Genomic DNA, 23,493 nt, shown 5'->3' with positions numbered 1-23,493 from the left:
TCAGAGAAAATAAGAGTCGTCGGAATGCTCCGTTGACAGCCGAGACGGCGACGAGAGTGATGGAGGGTTGGGGTCCAAGAATTCTATACTGGACCAAAGCTCCAAACTCTGAAGATTGAGTGAGTCAAGGAAGGAGAGGGATGAAAAATTAGGTAAGTGTGCATTTCATTGTGAAGATATTATGAATATGGGTAGATTTGGTAATAAGTGGGTGTTCAAAAAAATATTATTAAAATTTAGGATTTAGGATTGGAATCCAAAGAAATGAGGGGTTCAAAAATTTTTGATAGGGGCTAATAGCAGCACTCTTATCAAATACATTGGGTCATTCTATTTACACAACACTTTTCTCTTTGCACTCAATTTTTAATTATACCACATATAAAAATGTAAAATTTTGTTTGATTATCTTTATATTAAATTTGACCTTATCCTTACATTCAAACTTTTCAAATCATAACCCTATTCTACCCTCAACCACCACCTCTGGTAGCCATTGCCACCACATTTGACTACCAATCACTCCTCCCTTCCGCCCCTGTAACCCTTCTTTCCCACTACAAGCTTCTTCCCGAAACCTCTTTCCATTCTGGCCACCCCATTCTAGTCCCTTACAAGTTACAACCATAACTTTTGACTACTTTTGGCCTTTTTCTTGCACGATCACTTTTCTAGCCACCCTTTGCCACTACGAGGGCACAATTTCCACCCCAATTGTGATACATGCTTGTTAAGCACCTTTTTATGTTTTGATAATTTTAAAAAATAGTTACTTATTACTTGCCAAAACAAAAATACATAATAAAAACATTAATTTTAATTTATTCTTATATTTTTTTGTAAGTTAAATTAAAATAATATTGCAATTGCCACAATTATTAAAAAATAAACATAAAAAGTTTACTCAAATTTATTTTTTTCACAAATAAATCAAATTTAAATAAATGGAGTTAATGCGAAGCCTACATCTCCATTTCGAAAAATTTTAATTTCCATATTGCATAATTTGCATTTTATAAGAAATAGTAAATAAACTTTTCATTACATCACAAGATCTTCTTAGCCTGTCCGAATCGCCCAAAACACCATCATCGACTCCTCGTGTTCTACCCACTTATCACTTCTTCTTCTTCTTCTACTCTCTCACTCTCTCTCTCTCCTTTTTTGGGTCTCAACGGTATAGACAGAGACACACCCAGCAGATTCAAAAAGCTGATTTGTTTTTTGGCAGCACTAAAAACATATTTTTTTTTTGGTTTCTTGGGGCTTTATCTGATGCTTTCACAACCTCCCAGTTTCAACCCATTCTTCTTCTTCCCCTTCTCTACAGTTCCAGATTCTTCCAAAGTAACTTATTTGTTTTTTTTTTTTCTCTCTTTAATTTCATGCCCTTTTGAGTTATTGTTGTGAAAATGTATGTGGAGAATCTCATTGAACTTGAATATTCTCTTGCTGTTCATTTTTTTGTAGGTGGGTTGAGAGCTTTGTCTCTGATTAGGGTTTGAACCGTACTTTTTGAACTTGAATTTCCCTTTTTCCTCTTTCTTTTTGTGTATGCTTTTTTTTCCCTTTAGATCTATTTGATTTTAGAAATACAAACTAGTAAAGAGATTTGGGTTTTTTAGTACTGGGATGCTCATTCTACTGTTTAAATGTCGATGCTGTTCATCTTTTTACTGTAATTCTCTTGTAAATCAGTGAGTAATGTTTGATTGTTTGTAGGCACTGTTACTGTTGATTCACACTGCTGATTGATTTTTATTTATTTTTAGTTCCCTTCCTTTTATTTATTTATTTTTATTCTGAACTTGTATTTGTATATAAACAATTTTTTGTTTTTATTTTTATTTTTTGTTTTTTAAAGTTTCGTTTTTTATGTCTTCCAAGTTATGGTTTCTTTGATGAAGCTGTAAACTGGATGCTTTAGTGTTTTAGCAATTTAGGTTTTTGGGGTAATATGAATTTCGGGTGTGCACAACCCAATTGGATTTCTCAGAGTTATGTATCTGTAATTGCATGCACAGTTTAGTTTTATAGCTTTTTTGGTCATTTGCTTGATCCTTGTTCATGTTCATTGCACGGACTTGTTAGGAATGTACAAGAAATCATTTGCCTTGTGAAGGAATTTGTGATACACGAGTTTTGAAATTACTGCAAAAAAGGGAAAAAAATCCATTACCATTAACAAGATTGAGCAAGAATCTTGTAAGATTAAAAAAAAAAGTGTGGCTGGGGAAGCGTCACACATGATGTGCAAAAAGGGCGTGGATTATCATTCTGGAAACATCTGGGACAATTTGGGAAATCATAATTTTGATTTTTTTGTACTATTCATATCTTTACTAATATATGCATATGAATAACAGAAATGAAATCAGTTTTAATGTAAAGAGCAAAAGTACAGGAAACAGCAATATGAAATTGTTTTCATGGTGTCCATTATTTGTTTACTGTCAGTTCGTCTGCATGTTTAAGGTGAAATCATTCGCCTGCATGTTTAAGGTGAAATCAGTCTTATTAAGGTAAAACTGGCTTAAATGTGGGAAAGTACAATTTAAACCTGATTTCTTTATACTCATTGCATGTTTTGACAGTAATGTGTATAAAATGGTTGAAATTATGTTGTGTTTCCATCTGGGACTCATCCAAAAAATTTATTTCCTTTTTATGTTCCCGAAATTATGGATATTTCCTATTGCTGCCACAGTTACATAGTTTGTTTATTTCTTATGTTATGATCTATTTTGCAAATTGATACTAAATTAATTTGTCAATTTAATGCAGTGTTGAAGTACTTGAAATGATTTTTTGTTGTCCTACAAAGGAAGTAACTTCATTCTGAGTAGTTAATTACACAACAAACATGGATAAAGCATCCCCTGACTGCCCGTACCCAGGATGTTTTTTTTGTGTTATGAAGGAAGGGAACCCAAGTAAGCGCAGATCAAGTATAATGAAATTCTTCCGAGACCTTCCTTCACAGGACGATGACGGCCAGGTTCTCCCTATCAGCGGCCTTTGGAACACTGCCATGGCACATCCCAATGACCCCGAGTTCATTGAGCTCGGAATATTCGAGTGCATGGCAGCACTAATTTGGAAGGGATTAAAGAATCGCCGCTGGCTCTCTCATGACCAAAATGTATACATTCCTTATTATGCAGCGCATATTATTGGATCGTACACCATGAACATGGAAGAATTTGCTGAAAGTGCAGTGCATGCTGGGGTTATCCAACCCTTAGTTGAACTATTAAGAGGGAGGTTAACTTGGGTTGAACAAAGGGTGGCGGTGCGAGCTCTTGGCCATTTGGCTACATATGCGAGCACTTTTCCCGCTGAAGCAAGTCACGGTGAAATCCTTGAGCTTTCCATTCAACTAGCTATGAGTTCACTCGAAATTGTATACTCTCACTTTTGTCAGAATGTTGACAGAAGGTTAAGTTATCATTGTGACCTACTTACCCGTGGAATGGGCGGTGTTGAAATGGAGTCTAGGAAGGCAGAGGAATGGGCTAGTCAGTTGCAGTGCTGGTCCCTTCAACTTATTAATTGCTTTGCTTTCAAACATGAGTTTCTTTCTACGATATGCAAACCAGAATTTTTAATTAAACTTCCGGGCATGTGGGGTGGACTGGTTAATGAAACGTCACCAGCTGGTATTGGTTTATTACGAACAATTTGTCATCATAAGCTTGGTAGGGGACCGGTTGCTAGCTGTACGGGTATTATTGAAGCGCTGTGTAATATTGCACGCTCATCAGATGATTGGCAGTATATGGCTATTGACTGTCTTTTGTGGTTGCTCCAAGATCCAAGTACCTGTCATAAGGTAATATTTGTTCTGTTTAAATTTGTTTTGAGATTCTAGATTATGACATTGGAATTCTTCCTGCTGAGTTTTAAAGTTGAGTAGGTTAATTTTGATTGCTTATCGAAGATTGCTATGTGTAGATTTGATCTCTTTGCCCCTTCTTGATAACTTCAAATTATTAGACATTTAAGTTTTATAGTTGCAGAAATTACATTCATTCAAATTATAAGAAATTAAAGTTGTATAGTTTTGTAGTTGATGTATAGTTTATTCTAGTCATGGAAATAATGGGGCTGTGACAAATGATTTAACAATAATTCTACAGGCATAGAACCAACCACCCATCAAACCACAGGCTTCTCATGCGAGGTATGTGATAGGGTTGTGGTTTAATCGGTAGTTGAGAGTTATTGTCTGTAAGATTACTGAATATAAAATATCTAGATGTCAGAAAAGAGTTGTGGGGCTTGCCAGTTCTACTGTATCAACTAGTCAAATGCATATGCTGCTCTCATTATGTGAAATTTCACTCTGCATTTACTAGTCTTGTTTTTTACTATATTAATCCAGATTTATTTCAGAGTTACCAACACATTTGGTGCTGATGTACTGCGATAACCTGAACTGGTTCAAGATAATTCTTTGTTCTAACTAGAGTAAGCCAAACAGACTGTTTAGGGTGGCCACCACGTTAGAGAGCCTCTTAGCATAATGTTCACCTATCTGACTCTGAACAGACACATATTTAGATCTTGAAAAGCATTAGTTGACCAGAGCTGATCAGGTGTAAATTTTGTCAGATAAGTTGTAAATAATTACCTAATAAAACAATAATTGTTATACAGGTTCCTTATTTAAAGATACGATAATTGTATGGTTTTTAATGATGTTTAGACAAATTAGGTTGACTTGTTTGAATTTAAGAACCTGGAACTATAGTTAATTTTTGTACAACCTGGAATTTCCAAACCTAGCTTTCGAGCGATAATATTGTTTACATGCTCATTAATTAAGGGATTAGTCAGATGTGTCGTGGAAAAATTTCCACATTTATGTAGTATGTTGCTTTTCAGTAATGTAGGAATTGCAGTTTTCATTATGGCTGGTATTGGGAGGGTTCCTTGTCGGTATTGTAAACTTCATCTGATATATGGCTTGTCCAACTTTCCTGGGTGTGGAAGGTCCTATGAGTTGATGTACAAAGTACATCAAATACATTTAATGTCTCCTTGCGGAAGTGCAAACAAATTTCACTTGGGTGCACCTCGTATTGGCTTAATTTAGCTGAGTAATAAGTTGAGGTACTTTCATGTGTCTTTATGACATATTTCTTCTAGCCAACTGTGGTCACTTAGTGATAGCTTGTTAGTTCTTTAGGTGTGTGGCTTGGGGTTTGACTTTGTTAATGGCTTTTTGGTTTTTTTATGAGGTAAAAAAGAGTTAATGTGTTTGGGAATGACTTTTTTAGTTGCATGGAAAAACATGAATGACTAAGGTGTATGATTTGCTTTTTTAGTGGCTTTTTGGTGTTTTTGGTACTTTGGGTTTTTTTTTTTTTTTTTTTTTTTTTGGGGGGGGGGGGTGATTTTTGGCGTTCTTAGCCAAAAAGCCAACTTCCCAAACAATCCGCGTCTTCCAAACAATCCTTGTCTCATCTGTTTTGCCTCATCTCTTCCAATATTATGTCAGTTTTAATGATGAGTGTCCTCATCCCAGTTTTCTTGTTACATAGTAGTGGTAAACTGATAGTAATTGAAATGCAACAACCACTTCACACCTTCACACCTTGGAAGCACTAAGAAAAAGTTCCACCTTTGCTTGATTTTTTAAAATTTTTTGAGCAACTCCTTCCCTTGCCTTTTATGAACATACGGAAAATGAGTAAACATTATCTTTGGAATTCTTTTTCTGTAACTAATTCATGCTTCTTACCACTGTCAGGCATGTCTATCAACATGCATATGGACACTCAAAGGGAGCTTCTCTTTCCACACACCAGTTCCTCTTTGTGCACACACTTAATGATTTATTTATTTATTAATTATGATTTTGTCCTACAATGAAACTACCAAAATACCCTTGTTTTCTTTCTCCAAGACTGTATTCCTCCAAACCCTAATTCCTTAACCTTTAGCCATGGCCGACTGCCGCTGTTGCTGGTCTTCTTCCACGACCACCCCAACCCCTCCAACATCCACAGTCATCTCAGCTCCTTTCCCACCATGTTTGCCGACGGCAGTTATTGTCATACCCCAAACTCGTCCCTAAAAGTTTGGGCGTGACCGACCTGATAATGAGTCTCAAAACCAAATAATCAAATAGTATGTATTCCTTGTATAACAAGGGGCCCGAACGGAAGCAATTATTAATTTAAAATGACATCCATTGAGCCAGTGTTTAAATGCCAGGATCACAAAACATTTCATCACATAACTCAACACATAACGTAGTATATACGTAAGTGACAATTATATACATACATACACAATTCTAACCCCATATCTAGGGGTATAACCAAAACATTCAAGAGTGAAAGTTATACAATCTTATCGACATTTGACAAAAATGCTAGTGACCCCAAAGTTATGAGCCATGAAAGGAACTCCACAAAAATAAATAAGCTTCACTTAATAGATTGGACACAGCAGGGTCGACAAAAAAGCTGCTAGGACTGGTCTTCGAGCTGATTACCTACATAAACATACATAACATAGAGTGAGCGGGGCTCAGTGAATAATAGCATGTAGGCAATTCGTATGAATAAACAAAAATCACACCGTATGTAAGCACATATTTTTCACATGCTTGTCCTTGTTCTGCATTCATTTCCAAAATGGCCTTGGGCCCAATATTCATACAAAACGGCCTTAGGCCCAATATTTATATAAAACGGCCTCAGGCCCAATGTTATACAGAACGGCCTCAGGCCCAATATCGTACAGAACGGCCTCAAGTCCAATACATCAACAGTTGTTTGGAACATTAGAGGGCAGGTAGAACATCGACATGTACACTACCTCCCTTGGCCATAGGCCATGAGTCATAAGTGGTTCAAATCATATTAGGGTCGATGAGACATCGGCATGTCACCACCTCCCTCAGCCCTAGGGCTGTCAACAAGAAGTAGTTTATATCGGAACGGCCTCAGGTCCATAAGGATACCATTGCTCAATATCACACTAAAACTTTTCCAACTGTTCATCGTATAGAGATATAACCCATTCACGAGTAACAATATGCTAACGATAACTATCAGAAGCAAATGAAACATATCACTACATTACTATTACTCACAGTGCTGTGGGAGAGCAGTATTCCTTTCCTGTATGTGACCTACACACAACATGTAACTCATAAATTAATCTCTTTTCTTTAATCTTTTCCTTTTTAATCAATATCTGATTCGTGTCACCTTCATTTAATTACAAGCATTTTAAAAGCTTCAAATACACATTTTAGCTATCCCAGAGGGTCAAACAGAAGAAAAGAAGTACACAGAATTTTTCCCCATGGGCCGCACGTGCGGCAGTCCCCCACCGCACGTGCGGGAAGGTGGGCCGCCCGTGCGGGAGTCCTCCTCTGCATGTGCATTTATTTCAGAACCTCAACTTCGAATTCCCTTGTTTTCCGCACGTGCGGCTGTGAGCTCCGCACGTGCGGCTGTGAGCTCCGCACGTGCGGTGGTGCTTTCCGCATGTGCAGCCATGAGCCCCGCACGCGCGGTCGCAGCCTCTGTTTTGTGCAATGCGATTCAAGGCAAACATCCAACAAGACAGACAACCATATCACAAGGAAGGAAAATGAGGAAATCAACTCAATATTATAGCATAACATCACCATAACATGAATCACAGATCGTAATACCACAATAAACATGAATTACAAGCTTGATTAAACTATAACCCTTTTCTTGTGGTTATATTTGATGTATAAAAGATATATATATAACCAACTAAATATATATATGAGTTCAACATATAAAACCAAAGAATAAGATGCAATTCTCCTTCACAAAGCTCAAAATAATCCAAAACAACTAAAATACAAGAATCTTCCTTCCAATTAACCAACTATCACACACAAGCTCCTTCTTGAAACCCTAGCCTTCATGAACATCCAAAGTTTCTACTCAAATCAATTAGAGAGGATTTTCTTGGTGGATTAAACCTACCTTGGACTCAAATCTCTAAAACTCTTCTCAATTCTTCAAGTTTCCCTCTTGTTGAGCCTCCTCTTCTTCCTCTCCTTTTCTCACTCTCTCCTTCTCTCAGGAGATATTTCTATATGATAGAATTGCCAAGTTAAGAGTTTAAAAGGGTTATCTAAGAGTTGACCACAAAATAATCAATTTAATCATTACGAATCAAATTTTGACAAAAATTCATATTATGACCTAAAAATCATGCTTATCATAATTATAAAGTCAATTCCGGGTTATCAAGCTTCTAATGCTTTCAATTACTAATCCAAACGTCACAATTGTAACAGATTTTTCTCATAATTGACAGATATAATCCCATAATCATATATTTCACACAATTAAACTTAACTTTACATGGAATTTCACATTAAGTATATAATTGCACATATAATAAAATACTGAAAGCATACTAGAAAACATACCAGAAACATATAAGAGGATCGGGTTATTACAGTTATGCTTAGGGATAGAGAGAGAAGGGAGCCAAATTGAGAGGAAGAGGGATTGGCCTCATGATAAATGATGCAACTTTTAATATTTTTCTAATTAGGGTTTGCTTAGTTTAAGGGTGAATTTTTTTTTTTAACATCTTAGAATCTGTTAAGCATTGTACCTTGGAATTTTTCTTGTGAACGCGGCTATAATGATTGATCGGCCGTCCCTTTCTATTGTATATGTACACATCTTTTCTTATCAACAATTGGTTTTTAGATACTAATCCACTTAACACCTATGTCCTCCTTGTTCCACTAAAGACCCAACCATATTTAGGTCAAAAGTGTGTAATAGAAGACGTGAATTATGGGTCTTTTGCGAAGTCAAACATGAAGTAGTTACCCTATTGTAAAGTTTTTACTTTTGTTATTGTTGTATTCTCTGTGTGATTCTATGGACAATCCATTTTTATTATGTTTGAAGTAAATTTATGGAGGGAAAATATGTCGATATAGAGTCCTTTTCAAATTCCAAGAGCTCTACATAGCATCTTTTTAAATGACTATACATGTTAACTAAGAGAAAGTTGTTCTGGGAAATATAATTTATGCCTACATATTTAAATTTTGTTCTTGTAATTTTTACTAAATAATTTTTATACTTCATAATTTTTGTGTGCAGGTGGTTGATAAGGCAGTGCCTGCACTTGTGGACCTTGCAGAGATCTCAGTTCTGGGGGATCATAAAAAGCTTGGGGATTCGATTGTTAATGTTCTTCAGGAATGTATCCAATCACAAGGAACGGGACGTAACTCTCTGAGCAGCCGCACGAAAGAACAGATTGAGGAAATATTGAATTCTAGACAGAGATTAAAATGGGAAAAGAATATGCCGAAAGAGGATCTCCATATTAAACAGGCAGCGGCACTAGTGGTAAAGCTTGAAGGAAATTCCCTATTCTCCTCTGGAAACATATCTGGAGCTGCATTGAAGTACTCTGAAGCATTGGCCTTGTGTCCAATGCGATCCAAGAAAGAGAGAGTTGTGTTGTACAGTAATCGAGCTCAGTGTCATCTTTTATTGCAGCAACCCTTGGCAGCCATAAGTGATGCTACGCGTGCACTTTGTCTTCATAACCCTGTCAATCGTCATGCCAAAAGCCTATGGAGAAGAGCTCAGGCTTATGACATGCTTGGGTTAGCTAAAGAGAGCTTGTTAGATGCGATTCTTTTCATAAATGAGTGCTCTCAGTCAACTGATCCTGACCTTTCCTTGAGACAAAATAAGGTCCCGGACTATGCTGAGCGTTTAGTCAAGAAGCAGATGCGTGCTGCTTGGTTATTTAGGGAGGCCGCTATTAAACATGGGGCTGTTCATTGTGATGGTGATGGTGGTGACATCTATGGCCCAGAGACTGATGATTCTGAATGGGAGACGGCAAGTGAAAGTGATATCGGAAATGATGGAAGGGATGAAATGGGCAACGATGAATGGAAGGAGGATGAAAGGAATGATAATTATGATAAACCTTCTATGAGAGGTACGATGACACAACATTTTTGTTCTTTGTAAATGTCTAGTCCAATTAGCATAGTTGGTCATTTGCATCTATCAATAAAAAATTTCAACCCAATTTGTTTTTGTTCTTAATCAACAATAAACCTTATTTAATTTCCAATTCCATCTGATCAATAAAATTGTTTGCTGTTCAAACTGAATTTTACAATTAATAAAAATAGTTTTACATTGGATGCTCACAACCTACTGATCATGTTAGATTTTTTTTTATTTATTTATTTGTTTATTTATTTGTTTATTTTTTAATTTTTTATGTATTGTTAGTTATACAATGTGTGTAACAACTACAGAGAAATGAAGTTAAGTTAATGTGTCATACAATGAAAGTGTGGGAGAGAGTGATGGACCATCAATTGCGAAATATAACAGAGGTGTTAGAGAATCAGGTTTATGCCTGGTAGGTCAACAATGAAAGCGATTTATTTTGAGAAGAGTAATAGAAAAGTATAGAGAAAAGAAAAAACACATTCATATGGTTTTTATTGATCTTGAAAAAGCATATGACCAAGTGTCTCGGAATATAATTTGGTGGGTGTTAGACAAGAAATGAGTGACAAAAGGTTACATTGATGTGATTAGGGATGTGTATGAAGATATGGTGACCACTATTAGATCGCCTGCTGGAGAGAAGAGTGAATTTTCAATTTTTATAGGGTTACACCAAGTATCAACCTTAAGTCCTTATTTTTTTGTGTTAGTGTTAACTCCTTCTTTAGTCTCATCCACTAACAAAATATCATTTGCATACACAATGACACATCATCTTGAATCTAAAGGATTTAGGATAAGTAGAACTAAAACAGCGTATATGAAGTGTAATTTTAGTAACAATCACAATGGAAGCAGAGGAGAAGTGAAGATTGAGAATCAAAGACTGCCTAAGAGTGATCATTTTCGTTATTTAGGATCGATTATCACAACGACTGGGGAGATTGGAGCGGATGTGATCCACAGAAGTAAGGCGGGAAAGTCTAAGTGGAGGAATCAGTCTGGAGTACTATGCAATAAACGAGTATCCATTTGATTAGAAATGAAATTCTATAGAAAGAATATTAGACCAGCGATGTTGCATGGGATAAAATGTTGGGCAACTAAGAAAGAACATATGGAAAAATGAGTGTTGTAGAGATAAGGATGCTAAGGTGAATGTGTGGCAAGACTAGAAAAGACTGAGTTAGGAATGAGTATATTTGAGAATGGGTAGGAGTAGTACCGATAGAAGATAAGTTAAGAGAGAATACATTGATGTGGTTTGATCATATACAACGGAGACTCACAGAGGCAGTAGTGAAGAGATGCGATACAATGACGGTAGATGGTAATATTAGGGGAAGAGGTAGACCTAGATTGACGTGGACTATTGTAATAAATAGAGATATGAATCTCCTTAATTTGACTAACAATATGACCTTGGATAGAGTCGAGTGGAGAAGGAGGATTAATGCAGCTGATCCCATTTGATGGAACTTAAGGCTTGGTTTGGTTTGGTTAGGTTAGTTATACAATGTGTGTTGTTGTCTTTATTTGACGTGGACTATTGTAATAAATAGAGATATGAATCTCCTTAATTTGACTAACAATATGACCTTGGATAGAGTCGAGTGGAGAAGGAGGATTAATGCAGCTGATCCCATTTGATGGAACTTAAGGCTTGGTTTGGTTTGGTTAGGTTAGTTATACAATGTGTGTTGTTGTCTTTATTTCATTAAAGGCTGGTTATTATGCATCTTTTAGGTGGAGCTCATGACATCATAAATACTCATACATTCCAACATCAACAACAAATATTAACATTTTGATTTTACAAATTCAGTTTCCTGATAATTTATTAACATCATTTCTGCTTGGATGAACTACTTGAAATTCTGCCACCAAATAATGTTCAAGTTTTCTTTCCTTTGACTTTTTTTTTTTGTTTTTGTTGTTGTAAAAAACAAAAAAGAAAAAGAAATGATCATATGAATTGATAAGTATCAAAGTGCGTTTTACATTTTTCTTTTCTCCCCTTTATTTAATGATGTTAGAAAGAACTTGTCATTGTTTTGGGACATTTGAAATTTTTTTGGCCAAAATTTTCTGATAGATGATAAATACTAAATGCTTGTCTGATTGCACATATGGTATGATATTTAGTTTAAGACATCGTAAAATTGAAAATAAGAGGATAGGCTAAATTAGCTGTGTATCAGAAGAATGATCAAAATCCAGCATACAGGGTGTCTTGTGGAAGGTTTACTGTGTGTTTGGGGGGCTGGCATGATAGTTGAATGTTAATGCATCTGTTCTACAGAAATGATTACTTTTGATACTAAGGTGTTAATGTTATTATATCTGCATGCTTTGGTGATTGAGAATTAAATTAATTACGTTAGAAGTGTAGAACCTGTGATTTCTGTTTCTTTAACTTTGAAGCATGACTGAACATCAGGTTTTTTTTTTTTTTTTTTTTTTTTTTTTTTTTTTTTTTTTTTTTCTGTACATGAACCTTGTGCAAAATATTGACACCATGAATAACCAAATCGTATGAGGTGTGGGCGCGAGAGAGCATCAATTTTCAAAATTAGTAGGTCAAGAGCAAGAGCACGTTTTGAGAGCATCTATATTATAGTGTTTTGATTCATTATTTGTTATATATATAATTAAATATTTTCATATTTTTAAACAATGGGAAAATTACCAAAAAATGATAAACTGGGGCAAAAAACTTACTAAAAGATGGGGAATATTTTTTTAATTACACTAAGAATGGAAAGTGCAAATTAATTACAAAATCATGATTCCAATTTTTTTTTTTTCATGTATGCCCCTCCTCTCTTCGATTTCCTCCTATCTCTTCCTCTTCCACCTTTTCCCCCACTGCCTGCCACCCCTTTGGCAGACCATCCCCACCCCTCCCCTGCCCTCTCCTGCCATCCCACGCACCTCCCCACACCATCGCCACCCCCACACCAACCTCCTCCACCCCACTCCCAATCCCATCGTCTACCCCATCCCCAATCCGCCTTTGCCTACCCCCACCTCCACCCCATCCCCAACTCTCCTCATCCCAATCCCAGCCCTTGTACACTCCTCCTGTGCTCATCCCAGCCTCCTTAACCCACACCGGCCTCCACCCCAACCCTAGCCCTCTTCCGCCCATTGCCAACCCCCCTTCATCATCACCATTGTTGTCGTCGTCAACAACAGCAACAAAAAATGCAAAAAAAATAAAGAATAGGTACTGCTTAACCATGTTGGGATTTGGAATACATGAAGTGATGGTATATTTTGTTGCCTGCTTAACCATGTTGGGATTTGGAAAATATGGAAGAGTGTTCTCTAATTCCCAGATGCACTATTTGTCTTAATCAGTTGTCTCTTTGCTGTGTCATCTTGCAGGTTGTTAGGTGTCTTAAACTGATATAATGTCACAACAAATTATTTATCTCACTCCTATCCTATCTTAAATCTTCTGTGTTATTATTATTATTTTTTTATGTTACTTAGTTGGATGCAGATATCTATTGCCTCTTTCTTATGGCAGCTCCCATGTATAACAATCTATTTGATCAAAAAGGCTATTTGTTGCCGGATTCTTATGTAGGCTTATTATACTTGAAATGTTGGGAGTGACTGTTTTGCAGTTTCACTTCCTGTTCACATTGCTTCAGATTTTCAGATCTCCCTTGTAGTCCGAGGTTTGAACTTGAAACAATTAGATCGGGACTACATTGTTCACATTTATCTCTGAATATTAGTTGTTAGTTTTGTGGTTCAACTGAGATTAACGGTGAAACATGATTCATGCATCCAACCCCAAGTAATTGGGAAAAGGCTTTGTTGAGTTAAGGTCTTTCTGGTTCGGCTTATCATATTTACCTTCTGTTTCAATTTTCTTCCTTTGAATTTTATATCATAATTCATATGCGAGTGCATTCATAAACGGATGAAAATTTAATATGGTGCTAGTTTTTAATGTGTAATTATTGTCGGTGCCCAACTAAACGTTGTTTTGAACTTTGATTTGATACAGACATGAAGCATGCATATAATGTGCAGCTGATGGAGGACGTGCCATGAATTTTGGATGATCAGATTGTCTATGGAACATTGAACAATGAATGAAGTAGCTATGAATTATATGATATTCAGTGCATTTTGGCGTCTTCGAATTCCCAGCAGCCGATGCTGTCTGGTTCAGTCCCATTGGAAGCAGATTGGGTGGGACAATTCTTGGTTGTGTTTAAAACTTGTGTTGTATATTTTGGTATTTTGTTCTTTTATTTTTCATGTTAAATTTGCAGCCAAATAATAGTAGGAAAAAAATGAAAAAGAAAAGGAAAGATACAGTTTAGAGGATGTGAAGTATTTCCTTCTAAAAAATATTTTGATTTTTTTGTTTTTTGTTTTTTGTTTGAGTGATTCGAAGGGCTTGTGTACATAAACCCTTTAGGGGATTTTGATCAAACTACCTGCTACCCATGTATGAATGAATGGTAAGTAATGATTTTGTTTTATTGTTTATATGCTGTATTGTTAATTGTTAATGCAATTGACAAATACTTTCACATGAAAACATTTTTTGGGCAAATGTTCAACAAACAATTGTGAATGATCATATGTTATTTGCATATTATTATTATTTTTGATTTTCAGAAAAAGAAACATGAAAACGAAAATGTAATCAAACAGAACCTTAATGGTACATTCGGTAACATATTTATTTTTTACTTTTTGTTTACGTTTTACGAAGTTTTGAAAATTGAAAAGGATAACATGTCAAGTAACTTTTCTTGTTGAAAAAAAAGGGGCAACAATTTAAAGAAAAAAAAAAAAAAAAAACCGAAAAATAAAAGAAAAATAGTTTCACTTATTTTGAAATTAAGTTTCTATTTCTCGGTCCTCACAAGTACTTGAAACCCTCTTACTTTTCTTTCAGGTAATGTTAAGAAAAACAATTGTGCTTTATATCTGATTTTATGATCTATTTTCTCTCTAGTTAAAAGTTACAGCCCAATATAATAGCCACACTATCATTGTAATTGTTGTAAGCATGCAAAGTGAATTACATTTGGTGGATTTCATATTTTTGATCAATACAAGCCATTAATTTATAGTGCTTTCTAACCAAATCATTTTACATTGCTCTAAATGTACAAGGTTTGATGCATACTACAACCCTTCATTCTTATGGATCCTCAATAAAAGTTATGACTTGTCTTCAGTTTTTATAGTGGACCGGACCGGATTAGACCCTACTGTTGATCCATTTGGATCCATCATAAAGTTCATTTGTATGATTTGCTCATCTTCTGCAATTATATGAGTAAATTATTCATGAAAAAAATTAATCTGAAATTGTATTATATGATTTATCATCAAACAAATGAACGACAAGTGTGATTTAAAAAATAAATTACAAAACAATTATTATAAAATTATTTGACTATGATTATCACATCAGACTAATAGTTCTAGAAGTTGAACATATCTAATGATAAAAAAAAGTGGACCTTGTGATGGGACCAATTGAGCCAACAATATGTTCCAATTAATTATATAAACAGGAGAAATTGTATCCTTAATGTAAAATGATATATATATGTAACCGGATTTTTTTTACACGGATTCACATTAGGAATGGCAATGGGGACAATGGGGTAGATATTAATTTTCCATTCCCATTCCTCTATAATAAATTTTCTTCATTCCCCATTCCCCATTCCCCATGGGTACCACCCTCCCCATTTTTTAATGGGTATGGATTTTTCCTAACCCACTTTAATCCCCATTTTTAATTTTTATATTTAATGTTAACAACCACTTTTTTTTTTTTTTTTTTTTTTTTTTTTTTTTTTTTTTTTTTTTTAAGGTTTACAACAAAAACTAAATATACCTTCAATCTTTTTTCTTTCTTTTTAAATATATTTAATGTTAACAATTTTTTATTTATTTATTTTTATTTTTTTTAAGGTTCACAACAAAAGTTAAATATACCTTCAATCTTTTTTTTTTTAATATATTTAATGTTAACAATTTTTATTTATTTATTTATTTATTTATTTATTTTTTTAAGGTTCACAACAAAAGTTAAATATACCTTCAATCTTTTTTCTTTCTTTTTTAATATATTTAATGTTAACAATTTTTTTTTTATTTTATTTTTTATTTAAGGTTCACAACAAAAGTTAAATATACCTCCAATCTTTTTTCTTTCTTTTTTAATATATTTAATGTTAACAACCTTCTTGTTTTTCTTTTGTCTTTTTTTTATAAAGGTTTTAGCTAAATATACCTTCAATCTTTTTAAATATATTTAATGTTAACAACTTATTTTTTTATTTTATTTTTTATTTTTTTAAGGTTCACAACAAAAGCTAAATATACATTCAATCTTATTTTATTTTATTTGGTTCAACAACAAAATCAAATACACATTAATTAATTAATTAAAAAGTTTGTTTTATAATAATCAAATATATAATTTTGAGAAAATCAAAAAGTTTGTTTGAAGAAAGTATTATAAGACTCATATTAAATTGCATCAAGGCATAAATAAGGAATTGTTAGCCACGGACAATTTAGACATTAAACCATCTTTCTCTTAGCAAATTTGAACAATTCATTTTAATTTATCCAAAATCTAATTATACCTTTAACAAATCTGAACCACTCATTTTAAGATATCTATGCATTACCACACCCAATCCATCCTCCATCTTCTTCCTTTAGTCCCCCACGAATTTTGTTGTTTGTTACTTTTAAAAAACAAAAAATATTTTTTCAATTAAATTTTTACTAATTTCACAACACCATCACCACTATTCTCACTTTCACTGTCACACTACCATCACCATAGCCACTACCATCATCACTGTCGCCATCACCCCACCACTATGTAACAATTTCTACTTTCACCTTCATTCCATCACCACCACCACCAAATATAAAAAAATATATTTTGAATTTTTTTTATAAAAAATATTTTTCATTAAAAAATATTTTCTATCTAAATAAATGAAGCATAACATTGGGAAACAAGCTGATTTCAGTTAAATCTGTTCATAACTAAGAAAAATTCTTTTAATTTAAAAAAAATTATTTAGTATGACTTTGTATCCCCTTTTTGTTTTTCTAGCAAATAAATCTATGTACCCATCATTTCTAACCAATCACAACTCATGCTTGTTTTGATTCTCTACAATTTCCTTATTTTCAAATACATTCATATATATATATATGTTGTATAAATTGTGTGATAACATAAAACAAATAGATTTATACTCGTTAATTGAAATTTCAGAACAAGCAAACCATTCTGAAAATTACAATACACAACAAAATAAAATAACATAGAAAAGCAAACCGAAACCTACACTAGACAATGTCCTTAATTTTTTTTAAATAAATTTAAAAAATTCTAGATATGCATAAAATTTGACAAGAATAATGTGACAATGTTAATTAATGTGTATTTGATTTTATTGTTGAGCCAAATAAAATAAAATAAGATTGAATGTATAGCTTTGGTTGTGAATCTTAAAAAAAAAAAAAAAATGGTTGTGAACCTTAAAAAAAAAATTTTTAAAAAAAAGAAAAAAAAAATTAAATATATATTTAGCTTTGGTTGTGAATCTTAAAAAAAAAAAAAATGGTTGTGAACCTTAAAAAAAATTAAAAAAAAGAAAAAAATTAAATGTATATTTAGCTTTTGTTGTGAATCTTAAAAATTAAAAAAAAAAATAGTTGTGAACCTTAAAAATAAAATAAAAAAAGATTGGAGTTATATTTAGCTTTGGTTGTGGATCTTAAAAAAAAAAAAAAAAAAAAAATTGGTTGTGAACCTGAAAAAATAAATAAATAAAAAAAAGAAAAAAGATTGAATGTATATTTAGTTTTAGTTGTGAATCTTAAAAAAAAAAAAAAAAAAAACATATGGGGAAATTAGTGGGTATCCATCCCCAACCCATCCCCTGTGGATATTTAAAGAATATCACCTACCCTACCCAATGGATAAGAAAAAGAGGGAAAAATCCATGTATTTGGGTTGGGTCTCTATAGATACCCGCAGGGTAGATTATCCATTGCCATCCCTAATTCACATGACATTATTTGTACGATTGTTATGAGTGGGTCCATAAAATTCAATGGTGATGCATAGCACTCATTTTCTCTCTTTATTTATTTATTTATGTACTCTATCATGTTTTGTCCAATGGTGCAAATTCTTTAGTCTTTTTGCTGGTTGATATGGATTGTTAAAAAAAAAAAAAAAATCTTATTAAATACAAACTCAATTCACCATCACTTCAAAAAGTTATAATTTGCACTAATTTTATACAAACTCAATAAAAAAAATCTTATAATTTGCACTAATTTTATATGAACAAACTCAAAAAGTTTTATTTTTTTCCCTCTTTGCATCATTTATCATCACTTCTAATCTAAACAGGCTCAGCTAGAAAAAAATGACTTATTTATTTAAAATACATGTACTGTCACATAATGAACAGTTCATATGATTATATATTGATATTCAAAACATGATTAAATACACTACCTAACCAAAAATAAATAAAATTAAATGTACTGTAATTAGTGTATAGTGAGTGGTGTCACTTGACACCACTCAACTTTGAATTTTTTTTAAAAATAAATATGGAATTTGTCTAAAATATTTGAGATTTACAAATTAAACCCAGAGAAAAAAGGGAGAATTGTTAATCCTTTTTAACTTTATTATAAATACACTTTAAAAATTTGTTTTTAGTGTTTAAAATTACGCATATATGATTCCTAATTCACATCAGAATACAATTTTTGGAGAAAATTTATAAATAATTGTAGTGAAAATAACAACTATAATTTTCATGATCATCAATTCAACCAATTACAACTACAATTGTGAAAAGATCTTTTGCTTAATGCAAAGTGATAATTTTTTTAATTTATTCAAAGTGATGATTGAATCAATGATTATTTGGCCATATATATTGGGAAAAAAAATATATTTGATAGCATACGTCATAAGGTTATTATATAGCAATTTAAAAAAATGAAAAATGTAGACCTTTGCTTGATTTTGTTGAAGTATTAATTTCTCAACTTTTGTTTTATATGTAATTTATTAAATTTGAATTATTTTGTGGATATGATTGAAAACATATAAAATTAGAGAATCAAATTTGATTTTGATATAGGTTGTATAAAAAATATATTGACATAATAATATGATGATAGTTGTTAATGACCCCATTAATCTAAAATCCTAACTACGCCACTGATAATTATTGACGACAGTGAAGACTCACCCATTTTCCTACCACCTTTTTGTTATTGTTTACTATTTGCAAGACGTAACTCTGCCAAGTAATGACAAGACTACTCTCAATCCTCCTATTGTTGATGATATATATATATATATATAAAATTAAATTCTTGGAGGGGCTTAGAACTTAAATTTAGGGTCCGTTTATTTTCAGAGATAGAATGGAGGGAATTTATAGTAAGGAGATTAATAGTGAGGGGATTGATAGTGAGAAATTATTAAATTATTTTTATATAAAATAATAAAACAAGTAAAAAAATATAAAAAATTAAACATTATATTTAAAAAAAATTCTCAATATATAAAAAATAAAAAAAATTCTAATCCCCTCGCTATTTTTCTAATACCATCTCTACCTCCTCCTTACTAATCTCCCTTTCAAGGGGATTACTAATACCAAGGGATTAATAGTCTCATTCCAATCTCTCAAAACAAACACCTCATTAGTAATACTAAGGAATTAGTAATCTGAATCCTCTCCCTATAACCCCAAACAAACGGGGCCTTATCTCAATACCGCAAATGAACTTAGTCGAGTCAAATTTTGAAATGTTCAAGTTTGATTTTTTAAGAATTAATTGAGTTTAAAAAATTAAGCTCAAACTCAGATCCAACAAATAATAATTGAAAAACTCAAAGTCAGCTCAATTACAAAAATAGCTAATTTCAAGCTTGAAAGGAAGAAATTAACAAATTAATTTGCATATATTAAGACAAAAAAGAAAAGATAATGAGCAAAATATAAAAGAATGCATTAATTAATAATGAATTTATCAATTAAATCTGTAAATTTACACAAATATCAAAAAAAATATAGAGAAACAAATAAATTAAAAAAAAATTATATTTGATACATAAAAATAAAGATTTTAGTTTAGTTTAACCCAAAACAACTAGTAATAATAAATAAATAAAAAATCTACTAAAAGTCACCTTAAACGCTTGACAATAATTTTATTTTATTTGCAAAAATGTTCCACCAAATCTACATAAATCTTAAAATTTGTTAGATAATTAGAATTTCCTTTCCCAGGAGAAAAAAAAGGATAAATTACAAATACACCCTCTGAGATTTAATTAAGATACGAATCGCCTCCTGTGATTTTGAAAATTACATTCCACCCCCTAAGGTTTTTAATTTCATAACAAATCGTCCATTTTATTAATAAATTATCAAGTTAATTAACTATTTTAAATGATGTTAAAAATATGTTTCAATTAATAATTTAGGTAATTTTATTATTGTATAGGAGAGCAATTATGAATTTTATTTTTTTAGTTAATTTTGTTAAATAAAAAATTATAATAAAGGGATATTTGTAATTTTTCAAACTACAAAAAATTATTTGTATTTTAAATAAATCTCAAAAAATAAATTTATAATTTACCCATAAAAAAAAAAAAAAAACCTACCATCCTGCAATCACATCTTCTAAAGCCAGCCGATTTGATTGCTGTAAAATTGTAAACCACCCAGCATATTATGGAAATGAGTGAAATGAGTGAAAATTGTAAACCACCCAGCATTTGATTGCTGTAAAAGGTCATGGACTCAAGCATATTATGGAAATGAGTGAAATTTCGATTACATCGATTAATTACGGAGTCAGATATTAAAAGTATATAAATAATTAAGTTTGTTTTAAAAATGGAACAACTAAAAAATAATATAAAATCATATCAATTTATGTAAATTCATGTATATTATGTGTTTCTTTTGTATTTTAATTTTGGGAGAGGCTTTTCTTCAATTGGTAATTAAAGGTATTGTTAATCTTTATGGCTCACCTCAATGATACAAAACGTTCATATTGTAAGGCCGATTGAGAAGATTATCCTCACTGAAAAATTAAATTATTTGGACAACTGTGTATCCACATCATTACATTACTTTTGTTATATATATATATATATATAAAATAGATGTCAATTGTAATTTTGAAAATAGACCATTAATTATATAGCAACAAATGCAATCTCATAAACTGTCTTCAGTTATTTGATTAATTTGATTTTTTTGTAAAAATGATCTTTCTAAGAAACTCACAACATAAATGATTTGCATCATCGACAATGCTACGTAACTTAAATTTTGAGTACAGAACAATATAAAAATGGCCAAAACGACGTCGTTTTGGCTATTTGAGCCATAAAATTTGAGGTACAAGACATTTTCTTTGCATCATCGAGGTGAGCTTACGAGGATCCAATAGCACCTCCAATTGGACAGCAGCATCTCCCTCTAATTTTTGTGTCCATAGTAGAATTACTTTGAATCACAACAAAAAAATTTCCTCAATTAAGTATAATGCACACAGTTTTTTTTTTTCCCCTCTAGCCGTTTTCTAGAGAATTGAATTGAATGTGCTTATGCAGAAGTATCATAAAATGGTACTCCTTTTCTGTGATATTAGTCTGTTGCTTTTAATTTTGAGAATTAAATAATGCTTTAAATGCTTGTACTGTGTTGGTTACTCTAAACACTCACCATTCACTCTCCAATGTACGATCAATGTAATGCGTATGTACAATTACACCATCTCTGCCACACTCCTCCAATGCTCACCAGCCCCCATTTATATTGATTTTAATTTGGTGTTTAATGAGTTTAATTAATTTTTTTAATATATTGGTGAGAAATTATAAATATTACCATAATTACATTAACAACTTATCTGTTGAAAAAGGTTGAGTCATAAATTAAAAGACGTGATAATTATATATTGAAAGAGAGTAAATTAGCAGTGCTATATTCATATAATTTTTTTTCTTCACAATCTTTCTAATGAGGTATTAAGTCAAAATGTATGTAAGGAGAGTTTTGAGAGAATATTTCAATGTAGGTTAACTTTTTAAATTTTGCTTGCCACATCATGAGGGAATTGTGGAAATTTTTTTTGTGTGGATGAATCATTTTTCTTTAAATAAACACAAATTAGGAAATCCAAAAGAATAGTAAACTAAAAATTGTAGACTATTTAACAAAATCTTAATTCCAAAACAAAAAATGCTTAACACTCCTAAAATATGAGTCCTAAATTTATCCCAAATGACATGGATTGTTGCATGTTAGTTGTTCATTTGTTTAGTAATTAATTAACTAAGGTCTACACATGCATTGTGACAAATTTAAGAATTACATTTTAAATAGTCTCTAGCATTATTCTTCCGTGAAAGATTCACATTTATTCATATTATTTTGTAGAGGAAGGGGTAGAGGATGATGGCGGGAGAAGGGTAGGGGAGTGGCCAGGGTGGGTAGGGAAGGAGTTCAGAGTTTCATGGAAGCTGGAAGAAGGGTTTAGAGTGGCGGAGGGGGGTTAGAGATGAGCTTGGGGTGGTGGGTAGTGGTCGCTAGCAATTGATTAGTAGAAGAAGAAGAAGAAGAAGAAAAAGAAGAAGAAGACATTTTGATACATTCAGGGATTGTTTAGGATGATTTAAATAAATATATATTTTTAACTTTTTACAAAAAGATATACAATGTGATAGAAATGTGATATTATTCAAATAAAAAATAATGTGATTCAAATAAGATAAAAAAATAAAAAATATACTAAATTAATGTATGCCAAACAAGGCCTCCATGAGTAATTTCTATATGTTTGTAATGGGTTTTGTTTCTTTCCTATTGAATTTAAAGTTTCCACTCGTTGGTCAACCATCGCCGAATTTGTCATTGATCCGTTATTTTCCCTTATTACTATTGTTTTGTACTCCACACTCCTTATAAAAGTACATCACAATTGTTGAAAGTTGGAGGGGACCATTTTCTGCCCATAGAATCTAGGGTAAATTATAAATACATCTTCTCAGGTTTGATTAAAATATAAATTATTTTTTATAATTTTGAAAATTAAATTTCACATCTTAAGATTTTTAATTTTATAATAAATCGTTCTTCTATTAATAAAGCATCAAGTTACTTAACAATTTTTAATAATATTAGAAATATGTTTCAATTAATAATTTAGGTAATTTTATTATTTTATAAGAGAGCAATTATGAATTTCATTTTTTTTGTTAATTCTATTAAATAATTTTTTTTAACAAAGGTGTATTTATAATTTTTCAAACTACAGAAGACAATTTGTACTTTAAACAAATACCAGGAGTGTATTTATAATTTACCCTAGGATCTAATGTTAGAGAGGGGCT

The 23,493-nt window shown here is 32.2% G+C and overlaps 1 protein-coding gene across 2 annotated transcripts; it reads left to right on the top strand.

Moving 5' to 3' along the window:
- Positions 1-691: 691 nt before the first annotated feature.
- On the top strand, positions 692-14,531 carry LOC114287229 (uncharacterized). Of its 2 annotated transcripts, none has more exons than XM_028230509.2 (4): positions 692-1,347; positions 2,785-3,832; positions 9,132-9,990; positions 14,041-14,531. In XM_028230509.2, exons 2-4 carry the CDS (start codon positions 2,864-2,866, stop codon positions 14,085-14,087), a joined length of 1,875 nt encoding a protein of 624 aa, XP_028086310.1. In that variant the 5' UTR covers positions 692-1,347; positions 2,785-2,863; the 3' UTR covers positions 14,088-14,531. The 2 variants fall into 2 exon arrangements, with proteins under 2 accessions (XP_028086310.1, XP_028086317.1); XM_028230516.2 differs by having other exon boundaries at positions 1,137-1,470.
- Positions 14,532-23,493: the final 8,962 nt, after the last annotated feature.

The sequence above is a fragment of the Camellia sinensis genome, chromosome 5 (genome assembly GCF_055761805.1).
Source record: "Camellia sinensis isolate YWXY chromosome 5, ASM5576180v1, whole genome shotgun sequence".
Taxonomy (NCBI): Eukaryota; Viridiplantae; Streptophyta; class Magnoliopsida; order Ericales; family Theaceae; genus Camellia; species Camellia sinensis.
Note: the sequence above shows the minus strand (reverse complement) of the source record. Positions and strands in the feature narration are given on the sequence as shown.

Coding starts and splice junctions, on each gene's coding strand:
- LOC114287229 (XM_028230509.2), top strand. CDS start 2,864: ATGGATAAAGCATCCCCTGACTGCCCGTACCCAGGATGTTTTTTTTGT. Junction 3,833..9,131: donor ATCCAAGTACCTGTCATAAG/GTAATATTTGTT, acceptor TTTTGTGTGCAG/GTGGTTGATAAGGCAGTGCC. Junction 9,991..14,040: donor TGATAAACCTTCTATGAGAG/GTACGATGACAC, acceptor GATTTGATACAG/ACATGAAGCATGCATATAAT.